The sequence below is a fragment of the Astatotilapia calliptera genome, chromosome 3 (assembly GCF_964374335.1).
Source record: "Astatotilapia calliptera chromosome 3, fAstCal68.1, whole genome shotgun sequence".
Taxonomy (NCBI): domain Eukaryota; kingdom Metazoa; phylum Chordata; class Actinopteri; order Cichliformes; family Cichlidae; genus Astatotilapia; species Astatotilapia calliptera.
Window position 1 is genome coordinate 7,043,492 of NC_137424.1, and position 14,156 is coordinate 7,057,647.

General features: G+C 41.7%; 1 protein-coding gene across 3 annotated transcripts; it reads left to right on the forward strand.

Annotated features, from left to right (window-relative positions):
• Positions 1-9,380: 9,380 nt before the first annotated feature.
• Positions 9,381-13,748, forward strand: LOC145424518 (uncharacterized). Of its 3 annotated transcripts, none has more exons than XR_013905603.1 (4): positions 9,381-11,679; positions 12,035-12,414; positions 12,520-12,624; positions 13,632-13,748. XR_013905603.1 is itself a non-coding variant. In XM_080297903.1 (4 exons), exons 2-3 carry the CDS (start codon positions 12,085-12,087, stop codon positions 12,622-12,624), a joined length of 444 nt encoding a protein of 147 aa, XP_080154029.1. In that variant the 5' UTR covers positions 9,381-11,679; positions 12,035-12,084; the 3' UTR covers positions 13,632-13,748. The 3 variants fall into 3 exon arrangements, 2 of the variants coding, with proteins under 2 accessions (XP_080154029.1, XP_080154034.1); XM_080297903.1 differs by having other exon boundaries at positions 12,511-12,624; XM_080297908.1 differs by lacking the exon at positions 9,381-11,679 and having other exon boundaries at positions 11,708-12,414; positions 12,511-12,624.
• Positions 13,749-14,156: the final 408 nt, after the last annotated feature.

A 14,156-nucleotide genomic window follows, 5' to 3' on the forward strand; every position in this document is an offset into this window, starting at 1 on the left:
CCTCCTGCATGAGAACAAGCTGACATGAGCGCTGTGTCTGAGAGTGTCTCCCTGTCACAGTGACAATAACACAGCTGCTGCTCACAGTCATTAAACTGACCTGAGGTCAGCTGTGCTCCTTACATATGAACCATGTGACCTCACATCAGTGCTGTGGATGACTGTAGTCATAGAAGAGTAGAGCTGTAGCAGGTGGTGTGAGGAGGAGGTGGTGTATTCTAGTTAACGCAGTACTGAAACACTCCAGCAGAGGGCGCTGTTAAGTCCTTATTGTAACACAGTTACTGTGTGCAGTTAGACTTCATACATAATCTGCACTTATTTCCATCAGACATGCTGTCAGTAAATGATTGGTTTCTATTGATTCTACTTCCTGTTGACTCGTTTGATGACAGTGAAACAATCACAGCTGATTGTGTGATGATGTAAACTGTCACTGTTACATTCAGTGTGTGTGACATCATGTTAGTGCAGGCTGATAACAGCCTGGTTCTGTTAGAAACACATGAACGTGTCCATAGATCAGTGTGTGTTTAACATGAGAGCTTCAGCCCTGCTGATGTGTTAAATAAAGACATGCAGGAAAACTGATGAGACTCTGAAATAACTCTTTATATTTATAATGTAACTCTGCATCAAAAGAACAACAAAGGATCCCAGACAGGTTTCTGTGAACAAAGACCATTCTGATGTTTCTGTGTTTCTAACACTTTGACATTATTAGTAAACAGACTGCAGTGAGCAGCATTTATAAAGAGCTTCTATATAAAGATATGACAGCTGTTTGACAAGTTTATCACTCTGTGTTTGGACCTGATCAGTCCAGCTGTTTACTTGAAACATGTTCATTTACCTGTTCTGTTATATTCATGTTCTTGTCTCTGTTGAAAACACATTTTAATGTCCCTCAGATTTTTCTCCCAGATGAATAAATATAAAAATGACACAAACTGACTGCAGCTACTTTTTGTCCTTTCTGTCAAAAACCTTCATGTGACTCATGAGAGACACGTTTCAGCTGTTTGTGACAGATCAGAGGCCAACAAGTCATTTATAACACTTTCCATCATTGTTTAAAGTTCTCAGTGTTTCTGTGTTGCTGCGTATAGGATCTCCCAGCATCATCACTGTGCTGTCCAATCATTGTGTGCGAGGTTACCCTTATAGTGCGATGTGTGTTTGCACAAAGAGAAGCATGTGTGTCAAATATAAATAAGCACAGAACAGAAACAGCTGCTCGTTTCTTCTGTTTAGAGTCAAGTTAGTGTTTTGTGTCTTTGTTTGAGGCCTGATGTCGAGCAGAGGTGTGTGTAACTGCACTGCTCTGTTATATGTGTGAAGTGTGTGCTTCTCTTCAGAGGTGTGGACTCGAGTCACATGACTTGGACTCGAGTCAGACTCGAGTCATTAATTTTATGACTTTAGACTTGACTTGAAAAAATGTTCTAAGACTTGTGACTTGACTTGGACTTTTACACCAATGACTTGGGACTTGAATTGGACTTGAACCGGTTTACTTGAAAAGACTTGATATTTTACCCCAAATACAAAATTTAACATGCATATTATATAGAGATTGAAAATGTGACGTCATTCACGGGTAGAACCGCAAAGGATTCTGGGAACTCGTGGCAAGCGGTACTAGCGCACGCAGGCTTTCAATTAAAATCAGTTATACAGCGATAAAAAGAAACACAAGAAGCCGTTGTATTATTAACTGCAATAGCCGGTCGCATGACAGCCACGGGAAGCCGACGGGTAAAGAGATCGGTTGTTATCGGATTACCTCGTTGAAGAGAAATTGTTCGAGCCATGTTTCCGAAGTAACAAAGAGGCGACGGATGGCCTGGATTGCAGCCATTCAAAGACCAAATATAACGTCCCAGAACCCTCCAGCTCACAGGTTAGTCTGCTCCAAGCATTTACACGAAGGTCAGTATTTTTTAGTAGTTAATGCGTCATTTTCATAACATAACTGGTGATATAGGTTACAAGCAAGTCTGGCGCTGAACAGAAATTGTCGCGCTATGCTCCTTTGTTTATTGTGCATAAATAGTGAATTGTCCTGACACAATATTGCGTTTCGCTTCTGTTATTATGGTACATTGACAAAAACATATACTTTTATTCACAGGATAAAACAGGTTTTTTGTATCACTAATTGCCCAGTACGATTACAGCATACAGTATTATTGTCACTGCTACATTTCTGTGATGCTACCAGAAATTATTTCCACTACTAATTAATTACCGTTGAGCTCAAAGGTCCTATTAATAAACGGTTAATGAATGTGTATTTATGACGACGATTTGTGAGACTGGTAAACTTATGATACGTACGATGGTCTTTCGTTCTACACGGTGCATTTCAAGGTCCTGTACCCATCCGGCGGTAAACTGTACCTGGGCTTGTTGCAGTGACCTGAAGTTACTAAACTTCATGAGTGTATGCACTCACTCCAAGAACCGTATGATTATAAATATGCATATAAATATGCTACGATGAGATAGCTGACTTCATCTAACTAGCAAATGTTGTCCAGGCTACGTTGGTGATACAGTTTTTTTTAAATGTGTATGATATTTTTGTCATGCGATTTTAAAGCCGGTCCTACAACCGCATCCAAGAATAACATGCAGCTTATCTCAGAACTGTCGGTGAAAATTATTCTTGGAGCTAGGTTTAATTGAGCTGCATTTTAAAGAGGTGCAATTTCACAATTTGTGTATATTTTCTAAGTTCACTATTTTGTCATGTGTTGAGAAAAACACAGATTTTAAAATTACATGGTCTAACATTTACATTTAGCATAACTGCAACATTATTTTTTCGTTGTTTTTTTTTTTAAAGACTCGAAAGGACTTGAAATTCAAAGTTTCAGACTTGTGACTTGACTCGGACTTTTACACCAGTGACTTGAGACTCGACTCTGACTTGCCTGACATTACTTGAGACTTGACTTGAGACTTGAGGATAAAGACTTGAGACTTACTTGAGACTTGCAAAACAATGACTTGGTCCCACCTCTGCTTCTCTTCAGCATCATCTTTGTCACTGCTGATTCCTTTGTGTCATCATGTGTTGAGAAGAGAGAACAGTTATAATGGAGGAGCAAAAGGAAGCCCTGAAATCTGCATCAACAAGGAAGTGTTGGCTCACCAGTGATCCCAGCAGAGCCACTGGTTTGGCTCCAGTTGTTCTAGATTCAATGATGTTGTTGCTACAGATACATGTCAGCATCTTTATTGAATTTAATATGAAGCAGAAATGGTGTCATTAGGAGAAGAAGAGGAGAACAAGTCCGGCGAGGAGGCAGCAGCTCTTAAAGATGAAACAGCAGCTCAGCCCTGAGCTCAGAGAGCTGCACATGAAAAAGCTCCTCAAGCAGATCCTGTCAGAGGTTTGTCATCAACAGGAGGAACTGTTCACATCATAGGATGAAGATGCTGTCAGCTGGATGAAGAAGGTTATTTAATGCAAACGTTCACACTGAAGTCAAATTGTTGTCGTGTTGAACAGATTCATGTACTGATCGTCTCCAGAATGTTAGAAGAGCTTCAATGAATCATTAGAAACAACTTACAGCTGCACAGCTGTGTCAAACACATCTGTGTGTCATTGTGGGATTGTTGTGTTTCTACATGTGACACACGTCTAAAACATGCACACAATCTGAACACAAACAGGGACTCATGTGTTCCCACAGCCAGATGCTGAGAGCCATTTCCTTGTAGTCATGTGTCTACATACATGAACCATTAGATGTTATTGGAATGATTGTCAGCTCTGATAGTTTCATGTGTGTTTAGCTGGACGCTGTTTGATCCTCGACATGTTTAAAGGTGTCCAGTCCTGAGACACTGGGGCTGGAAACAGCTGTGATGTCATTGGACTGTCACACAGACAGAAGTGCATGAAGTGAGCAGCCGAGGAGCCGCTGATGTTTTGGATTCAACAGCATTTGAAAGGTCGACACAGACACATTTGCACACAGAAAGCTGAATCTGTCATATGCCACAGTGAACTCACTGTTCAGTGTTTTTCAGGAAGCTTCTTAACTGCCTCTGCTGCCAAACAAGCAGCTGATGTCCTTGAGAAGAAGCTGAAGAAGTCTTCAACAACAAATACAGGAAGTGGACTTTCAAATACTAGATTCACTTTAGACTCACAGAGAAATGACTCAACCAGCTGTGTTTGACTATATGAAAGGTCAGTGTGTGTCTGCACACAGACTGTTGTGTTGGACTGTTATTCAGTTGTCTGCTGAATGTTTTCAAATGTCTGCATCTCAGCTGTGATGAGGCTGGGGGTCATGGGAGGCCACCGTAGCAGCCTCTTCAACATCATGACATCATCATAAATGCTGCTGGACTGTCTGATGGGCTGACGGTGAAAAAGCCGTCGGGAAGGAAACAGAAGACGTTTCAGAGGCTGCAGCAGATTTCTTTGATTCGGGGCCTTTTTCAGCTTTATTGGACAGAGCAGTGAAGATAAGTGACAGCAAAGCAGAGAGAAAGGGGGCGTGGCCCGGGTCAAAGCCAGGCCAGCTGCTCTCCACCTCGTGGTCACCTGCTCATCCTAGTGAGCTCCACCAGCAGCCCTTTCACACACTTTACACTGTCAAACACTGTGTGTGGACCTCAGCTAACAACAGGCTACATTTAAGTCTGGACTACATGCTTTTATATTGTTTTTATTCCATCAGCAGCTCAACATCATGAGCAGCTTTGACATAAAGACATCAAACTCAAGCTGACTTTAAACTACTTTTAATACAGGGGCTCAAAAACAACAACATCTTTATTATATATCAGGACACAAAGTCATTTCATCTCAAAGGGAAACAGCTTTATTTGGAATAACCAGCACTATCAACTGGTTTGGGATCTCCACCAGTTTCATGTCTTTGCAGCTTCTCCAACAAAGTTCCTGTAAAATCAGCATGTTTGTCTTTATTGGTTTGATAGTGATTGATTATTCAGTCCCAATCTGCTGTCATCTAAAGAACAAAATGATGTTTCTATGAGTCACAAAGCTCCAGATGTTGTCGGCTTCACAAAGAAAACAAAGAACTTAAACACAAAGTGTTTGGAGCCAAAATGTTCCCAAGCTGCTCTTTTTGAAATGGCAGAGGTACAGTGGTGTCTAACAGCACACTGTGGAAGGCAAACATGTTATTGTTGGATGAAACTTCATGAATCCTTTGTAGATTTGAGCTGTTGGAGCCTTTCTTTTCTCTTCAGGTGTACAGATGCTGAGGAGGCAGGTGAAGCAGGTGGAGCTGTTGTGATGCTGGCAGAGGGTGTGTCTTAGTAACTCTGTGAGGCAGAACTGGATCCAACATTGTGGATGTGTTGATGTTGGAGCCATTAAGAGTCTCTGGCCACACTGTAGGATTTCCCTTTGATCCACTGTGGGGGCATTTTGGAGTCTGTCAGTGAAACTCTTCATGTTTGTGTTTGACTCCAGTTTATAGAAACAGAGGAATGTGTCATGCTTTTGTTCGGCCTCCACAAATACACACATTTGTTCATTGGTTGGACTTTTTGGAAGGAGACACATTGAAAACCATGTTAATAAGATCTTGTTGTTTCCTGTGGATCCGACACAGAGAGTGGACTTCAGACAGAAAGCGTGGAAGAGATTTTAGAGGCCGTGTGTGGCAACAGGAAGTTTCTGTGTGTTTGCTGATCTTACATGTGGAAAACAACACGTGATGTTTGTGAAGTTCTACAATGATCATTGTTCTCACAGCATTTTGAGTGGGAACAGTTCAAACTGGGAGTAGTGGGAGTTATTTACTGATTGAAACAAGCTGAATGTTTCTGTGACGATGAAGATCAGCAGCTCAGCTGATCAATGAACTGACATCTATCAGTCGTTTCATGAGATGAAGTCATCAGCAGACATTTGTTCTGACTGTGTGATGAATGTCAGAAGGTCAGGGCTCTGCTTTAGTCACTGCTTGATGATCATTGGCTCATTGTTGAATCCAGGGCCCAGTCTGACCTCTGACCTTTGCTGCAGGTCTTCTGTGTTATCTCCACTTTCATGTCTGATCTTCTACTTGTAGTCCTGTGTCTACATATACAGTGGCTTTCAAAAGTATTCGGCCCCCTTGAACTTTCCCACATTTTGTCACATTACAGCCACAAACATGAATCAATGTTATTGGACTTCCAGGTGAAAGACCAACACAAAGTGGTGCACACGTGAGAAGTGGAACGAAAATCATACATGATTCCAAACATTTTTTACAAATAAATAACTGCAAAGTGGGGTGTGCGTAATTATTCACCCCCCTGAGTCAACACTTTGTAGAACCACCTTTTGCTGCAGTTCCAGCTGCCAGTCTTTTAGGGTCTGTCTCTGCCAGCTTTGCACATCTACAGACTGAAATCTTTGCCCATTCTTCTTTGCAAAACAGCTCCAGCTCAGTCAGATTAGATGGACAGCGTTTGTGAACAGCAGAAATTGAAATTGAAATTGCAGTGAAGTCAGCTAGAAACTTACAGTGACGTGGACATCATGCAAAGACTGCCAGACTCTGTAATACTGCAAATGATCAGTGACTCAGGTTAACACTAAACTTTAAACGGCACCTCTGTGTCTCTGTGTGCTGAACATCTAGGATTGAGTCAGGCTGCATCAGCTGAAGCTGTTATTTGTATATATCAGTATGTTTTTATTCAGGTGTGGGGAAAATACGTAAGACTGCAGTGAAGCGATGCACCAGATGAATCCCTGGCCAAAGGTATCGTACTCAAATCAGACTACTGATCCAGCCACATCAGCCTTTTGTGAGGTCTGTTTAAAGTAGACTAAAAGTGAACTGCAGGTTCCTGAGAGGTGGACTGTGAGCACAGAAACACATGTTCATACATACAGCTGCAGCAAACTTACATTAATTTTAAATAGATTTGTTACTCTGATGTCTGTCTCTGTGTTAGTCCTCTGACAGACTGGTGACCTGTCCAGGTGTGCTCTACCTACTACTGGGACAGGTTCCAGCCTCTGTAATAGAAATGTTCTGTTATTCTCATTTAAAGTGTTTAAGTGCTTATGCATATGCTTAGTTGTGACACTGTTACTGTTCAGTGAAAGTTGCTAAAACTAGATGAACTTACTTCAGCAGTTTGAGAAAACAACTCCCTTTACAGGTGCTGATAAGGCCAAGGGCACAAAACAGCACAACCATTGATGCGTTAGGTTTCATAGCGAGACACGTGAAGTGTGGTAGGATCAGTTTGTAACTTCCTCCCTCTTCCTTGGAAGGCGTAAAGGAGGAGGAGCACAACCTCTGTGGCAGCGCTGACATGACTGAACTGTGATGTTTGATGTGTGTTGGCGCAGTAATAAATAGCTTGATCACAGCTCTTTCTGTGTTGCAGACTTTATTTAAAAAATTCCTCGACACCCCCCCCCCCCCCCCCACTGTGAACCTGAATTGAATATTCAGAAGACATTTGTTTAAATAGTTCTACAAATCTGAGCTGTTGGTGTGTCCTTGGATTGTGTGGTAATAATATTAGAGCCTGCAATCTTTCTTACTGGATCTCTACTATGAGTCATGTTACCTGAGATTAGTTCTATGTTTACCTGTCAGCCTGGACGAATGTGCTGTGTGAAGAATGTAAATGACATCAGATCTGAACTGCTTACATCTAAGGAGCCTGTTCATATTTAATTGTAATATGAACCAATGATTTTCTGATTGATTGCTGATATATACAGTGGGGCAAAAAAGTATTTAGTCAGCCACCGATTGTCATCATTTTAGGTGGGGGAACTTGCACAGAGGTCAGTAATTTGCACCAGAGGTACACTTCAACTGTGAGAGACAGAATGTGAAAAAAAATCCATGAATCCACATGGTAGGATTTGTAAAGAATTTATTGGTAAATCAGGGTGGAAAATAAGTATTTGGTCAATAACAAAAATACAACTCAATACTTTGTAACATAACCTTTGTTGGCAATAACAGAGGTCAAACGTTTACTATAGGTCTTTACCAGGTTTGCACACACAGTAGCTGGTATTTTGGCCCATTCCTCCATGCAGATCTTCTCGAGAGCAGTGATGTTTTGGGGCTGTCGCCGAGCAACACGGACTTTCAACTCCCGCCACAGATTTTCTATGGGGTTGAGGTCTGGAGACTGGCTAGGCCACTCCAGGACTTTCAAATGCTTCTTACGGAGCCACTCCTTTGTTGCCCGGGCGGTGTGTTTTGGATCATTGTCATGTTGGAAGACCCAGCCTCGTTTCATCTTCAAAGTTCTCACTGATGGAAGGAGGTTTTGGCTCAAAATCTCACGATACATGGCCCCATTCATTCTGTCCTTAACAAGGATCAGTCGTCCTGTCCCCTTGGCAGAAAAACAGCCCCATAGCATGATGTTTCCACCCCCATGCTTCACAGTAGGTATGGTGTTCTTGGGATGCAACTCAGTATTCTTCTTCCTCCAAACACGACGAGTTGAGTTTATACCAAAAAGTTCTACTTTGGTTTCATCTGACCACATGAAATTCTCCCAATCCTCTGCTGTATCATCCATGTGCTCTCTGGCAAACTTCAGACGGGCCTGGACATGCACTGGCTTCAGCAGCGGAACACGTCTGGCACTGCGGGATTTGATTCCCTGCCGTTGTAGTGTGTTACTGATGGTGACCTTTGTTACTTTGGTCCCAGCTCTCTGCAGGTCATTCACCAGGTCCCCCCGTGTGGTTCTGGGATCTTTGCTCACCGTTCTCATGATCATTTTGACCCCACGGGATGAGATCTTGCGTGGAGCCCCAGATCGAGGGAGATTATCAGTGGTCTTGTATGTCTTCCATTTTCTGATGATTGCTCCCACAGTTGATTTTTTCACACCAAGCTGCTTGCCTATTGTAGATTCACTCTTCCCAGTCTGGTGCAGGTCTACAATACTTTTCCTGGTGTCCTTCGAAAGCTCTTTGGTCTTGGCCATGGCGGAGTTTGGAGTCTGACTGTTTGAGGCTGTGGACAGGTGTCTTTTATACAGATGATGAGTTCAAACAGGTGCCATTCATACAGGTAACGAGTGGGGGACAGAAAAGCTTCTTACAGAAGACGTTACAGGTCTGTGAGAGCCAGAGATTTTCCTTGTTTGAGGTGACCAAATACTTATTTTCCACCCTGATTTACGAATAAATTCTTTACAAATCCTACCATGTGAATTCATGGATTTTTTTTTCACATTCTGTCTCTCACAGTTGAAGTGTACCTCTGGTGCAAATTACTGACCTCTGTCATCATTTTAAGTGGGGGAACTTGCACAATCGGTGGCTGACTAAATACTTTTTTGCCCCACTGTGTGTGTGTGTATATATATTATATATATATATATATATATATATATATATATATTTATTTATTTATTTATTTTTTTTACATACATAGTTTTTTGTTGCCTTATGGTTCCAAGCGCTGTCACCAATCTTTGCATTTTGTTATTATCTCATGACACTTGTTTAATCAGCTACCATCTCTCCTGTGGACTTTTTAATGTCTACAGTCTCAGACCAACACAGCCCTGCCCTTCCCATATTAGATTCTTGATGAATGTGTGTTGTTGTTATTCAGCCTGGTTCAATGTGCCCCTTTTTAACTTTGAGCACCCGCCCCTTTAAACCTCTCTGCACAGCCCTGCACTGAACTCACTATCTTCTCCCTCTAACAGCCTCCACATGTTCTCACTGTAATTTCCCCTCATGAATGAATTTATGCTGCACTAATGTGAATGTTTGCAGGGAAATCAAACGCATTTCACACGCAGTACTCGAGCTGACTTACCTTTGTTTGAATGACGACTTGTACGCGCTGACTCCACAGATAAGGTACGAAAATATATCAGGCTACGTCTTCAGGGTTTCTACTCCACGGCCGTATTTCATACGGGTCCACATTTCCACTGCACGCTATTTTCTGCAAGTACCGCCGCTTCGCCTCTGGACGCAATCGGTCTCTATACAGTCCGTTCTCTTTTGAGCTGCTTTTAAGCATCTTGTAATCGTCGTTCCAACACAGTGTGTTTGTTTTGATTCGTAGACCTCGAAAATGGTGCCGCGCTCCCACAATGCATTGCGGCGTGACGTCAACTCCAAAGCCCTATAGAACATGTTCTTTTTCATTGTCAAAATTATCAGGAATAAAGAAGAAAACTGATTCAAAACCTGTGGAACCTGCCAAAAAACAAGTTTTACTGCAAAGGATTTCTAGATGTGAAGGTTTTGTGGCTTTTTTCAGTTTCTAAAACAAACTCATTTGTACAGAAGGATATGAGGATGTATATGTCCGGTAGTAGTTTTTTTTTTTTGATTTAATGTATTCATTTATCTCTTCACTTAATCTTTCTTTATGTTTTTTTTTTTTTGATTTGGCATGAGCGATTTCCGGTCCTCACTCCAAGCCAGTTGGTGGCGGTAATGCACCACATGTTCTATCACAGCTGCGTCCGAGAGGACAGGAAACGTCTGTATGCGTCTGCAAACCAGGTAACTACACTCAGCTGAGCCTCTCTGCTAGTCGTTATTAGTTGGAGGGTTTTGTGTCACTTTCTCTCGGCTTGATAAAGGGCTGTATAGAAATCTCTGGTACGTAACACGTAACGTCATTTTTAGGGAGCGTCGCAGAGAAGTGAGGCTGTTTCTTTGTTTTTGTCGAGTTTTGATTGAAGACATGTTTCCAGTCCGTTTTTTACTCGTTTATTTTTTCATTAATAACTTTACATTATCACAGAGAACAAGAAGGCGCTTTGTTTGTCACATTCACCTTATGTCTGTGAAGGTTCTCAGTCATCCAGGTCATCGTAGTCAAAGGAGCTTGCAAAGAAAAGCGTCTGGACTTCTTTAAGTTACTTGAAGACGTTTCACCTCTCATCCGAGAAGCTTCTTCAGTTCTAAGGTCAAATGGTGGAGAGTCCCAGATATAAACCTAGTGGGAGTGACCCCCCACAGAGGGACAAAAGGACCCCTGATGATCCTCTAATCACCTGAGCCAAGGTGTGAAACTGGGTGTGGGCCCCAATCAGCCAGTTTCGGGTGAGTTCATTGTGAAACCTGGCCCCACCTTATCATGCGAATTCCTGAGGTCAGATGGCCCAGGATGTGAGTGGGCGTTAAGGCGTCTGGGAAGGATCTCAAAACTGGATTATAGATGGCAGAGAGTTGGTGTCGTAAACCCCGCCTCTGTTCAAAGATGGTCGCTCACAGTGGACATAGATGCTTCTTTCACTCCTCTTTCAAACCATCTGTCCTCTCTGTCCAAAATGTGAACATTAGCATCCCCGAAAGAGTGTCCTTTATCCTTAAGATGCAGATGGACTGCTGAGTCTTGTCCTGTGGAGGTGGCTCTTCTATGTTGTGCCATGCGCTTGTGAAGTGGCAGCCACTTGGCAGCCACAGTGATAAATGGCTGAGATGGCTGCAGCTGTACGTGTGAGGTACCTACATATTTCAAGATGAATTTGCAGAGATGTCATGTTTGGTGCTTACAGACATCACACTGCATTTTGTGATTTCGTAGCTATTGTTGTGATATTTCGGAGCTTCCCATGATCACCGTGACAGTCATTCATTTTAACATAACCTTTCTATTCCTTTCAGGGATCCTCATTTTTTTGGTACGGAAGATCAGCAGCTGTGTCGACAGGCAACAGGTAACGGCATGCTTTTCTGTTAGTACTGTAGACCTTGGTCTGGTGCTCTTTTTTAGTTTAACACAGTATTTTCATTTGCCGAAGTGTAAAAAGCTTGTTCCAGGAGAAACAAACTTTAGTGAGTTCTGCAAAATGATTCCCACCATTGCACACTCTGTCAGCCTCCAGTGTGCCCTTTTTTTGTCCTTTAACTGAAGAAAGTCGGTAGTCAGAACATATGAGATAAGTGAGATCCTCATTTTGCCTGCTTATTTCAAGATACAACATTTTCACAAACTGCTGTAGGATAACCTTGCTATTTGTCTTTTCCAACACTTCTACATTCATCCATATTTCCTTGTCTGCTTCTTTCCAGGTGAAAAGTACCTGAAATGGGTGAAAGATTTTGTTTCCAAAAACAAAAGCATGTGCGTTCACCTGAAGAAGCCAAGTGGTGCTGACCTGTGGATAGAAGAGCTTGAGAACACCAAATACAACGGGGATGATGATGAAGTTAACGCCTGGGGAAAATTCTACCTTCCCGAGATTGTAAAAATGCAGGTTATTGGTGTGGTAAAGGGCACCTCATGTCCATGTGACGAGCTTGTGCTGATGACGTGTGAGGACAAAAAGCTGTACGGCTATGACGGAGAGGAGCTGCATCTGGTGGCTTCCAGTTTCCTGGAACTATGTGACAAAACGATAGAGTATCCAGCATCCAAGCGCTACTACAATGGAGAGGCCTTCAAAGATATGGTGAGAAGTTAGACTGCTAAGAATAAGACTGGGGATGCCTAGTGTTAGAGATCAATCACCTGAGCTTTTCTTTGTATTGTTGTGTGTTCTGTTTAGACTGAGGAGGACTGGAAAAAAGTTAAGATGAGTGATGTGGGGAGGAAACTGCAGGAAGAACATAAAAAGCTGGTAAATGAAACCCAGTCAGCGTTCGTCAGCCTAATATCATAGGTGGGTATTGGAGCTGAGTATCATCACTGATTTCTAGAACCTGTTCAATTCCAATTCACAAGGTCCCAATTAGATTCCATTTAATTCTTACTCAGAGAGTCAGAAACATTATAATTCTGATCATTTATCAGTACTGACACTTGTGAAACTTCATCAGAGGTGTGAGCATCACAGCAGATGCTTTTGTGTCAAAGTAACTGAGGATAAAACACAAAACCATGAAGCAGATTTTCCTGGCCTAGCTTTTTACAGTAGATAACCTTAAAAATATTATTCTGGAGTAGAACAAAAGCAGACGAGAACCACGACTCAACAAATGTACATTGGCTGATGCTGCTGAAGTGATTCAGAGGTTTTAATAAGAGGTTTTAATAGAGACACAGCAGAGCATTTTGCAGTTTCACTTAATTTGAAAAAAATAAATAAAATTTGGTATTGAACAGCAGAAATGAGGCTGTCTTGTCGGAAGTCATTAAAAAAAAATGGCTGTAAACAACGGTAGACTGCTTCATAACAAGCAAGCGAATAATGCCAAAAACAGAGATTTGAGATGGGAAACGGTGTTCTTAAAGTACACTGAGAGAGGCAGAGAGCTGTGCTGTGTTGTTTTTCTGTGTGTGTTTTAATGGTGGTGGAAGCAAACCAGCAAAAGTAAGAGGGAATTCATGACAATGTTTATGTCAAGCGAAATGTGTCTTCTTTTGCTGCTGGTTTGGTTAGAGAGAGACAAAACGTGCAGCTTCAGGATCTGAGCAGCTTTCAGCACCAACGGCATCACAGCTCAGACTTGGATTCAGGATTAAGCCCTTTATGTTTGACTGTAGTGATTGTAGCTCTGTCCTTGTTATTAATCGCTTTAGTCAAACACAGCTATTGTTTGCTGGGATGTGTATATACTTGACAGTTTGTATCTCAGAGTTATCAAAGACACTGTGGATAATCATCAAGAGATTGTTGTTCTCTTAATAATGACCTATTTGATTGTTTGTTTTTTCTTCTTCTTACAGATTCTGGTATTTGGCCAAAAGAGAGCTTCACAATTCTTGGCTTCACCTGTGGTAGAAAAATGACTAAAGTTATGCAACACTCTCTAAAATTAAAGCTATGCAACGCTTTAACATGAATGGCGAAGGAGTGCATCTCTTTCACTGTCTCTTCCTGTCCTCTTCTCAGTCTTTGTTGTGGCACCTCTGCTATGTGTTATAGAAAGCACTTGGAATCATGTTCAATACAAAAACACCAAACTCGTGGGATTGCCCTAGCAAGCAGTTGGTAAAAACTAATTAAAACTGATATATATCAGCTTCACTTTCTAGCTGCAAAAGCACGTTTCTGCAAAAGCATGCAGTTTCCTGTCAGCACTTTTTGGCACAGAGTGTACTCAGAGTTAGGCCTTTCTTATATAAAGCAATATAATCAGCATATAAACATTTAAGATGATAAATTTAAAGCTCAACAGTAACTGCTATAAATATTATAACTACACATGTAGTGCTTTTGCTTAAGTAAATTATAGTTGGGATCATAATAAG

Coding starts and splice junctions, on each gene's coding strand:
- LOC145424518 (XM_080297903.1), top strand. CDS start 12,085: ATGTGCGTTCACCTGAAGAAGCCAAGTGGTGCTGACCTGTGGATAGAA. Junction 12,415..12,510: donor GAGAGGCCTTCAAAGATATG/GTGAGAAGTTAG, acceptor TGTTCTGTTTAG/ACTGAGGAGGACTGGAAAAA.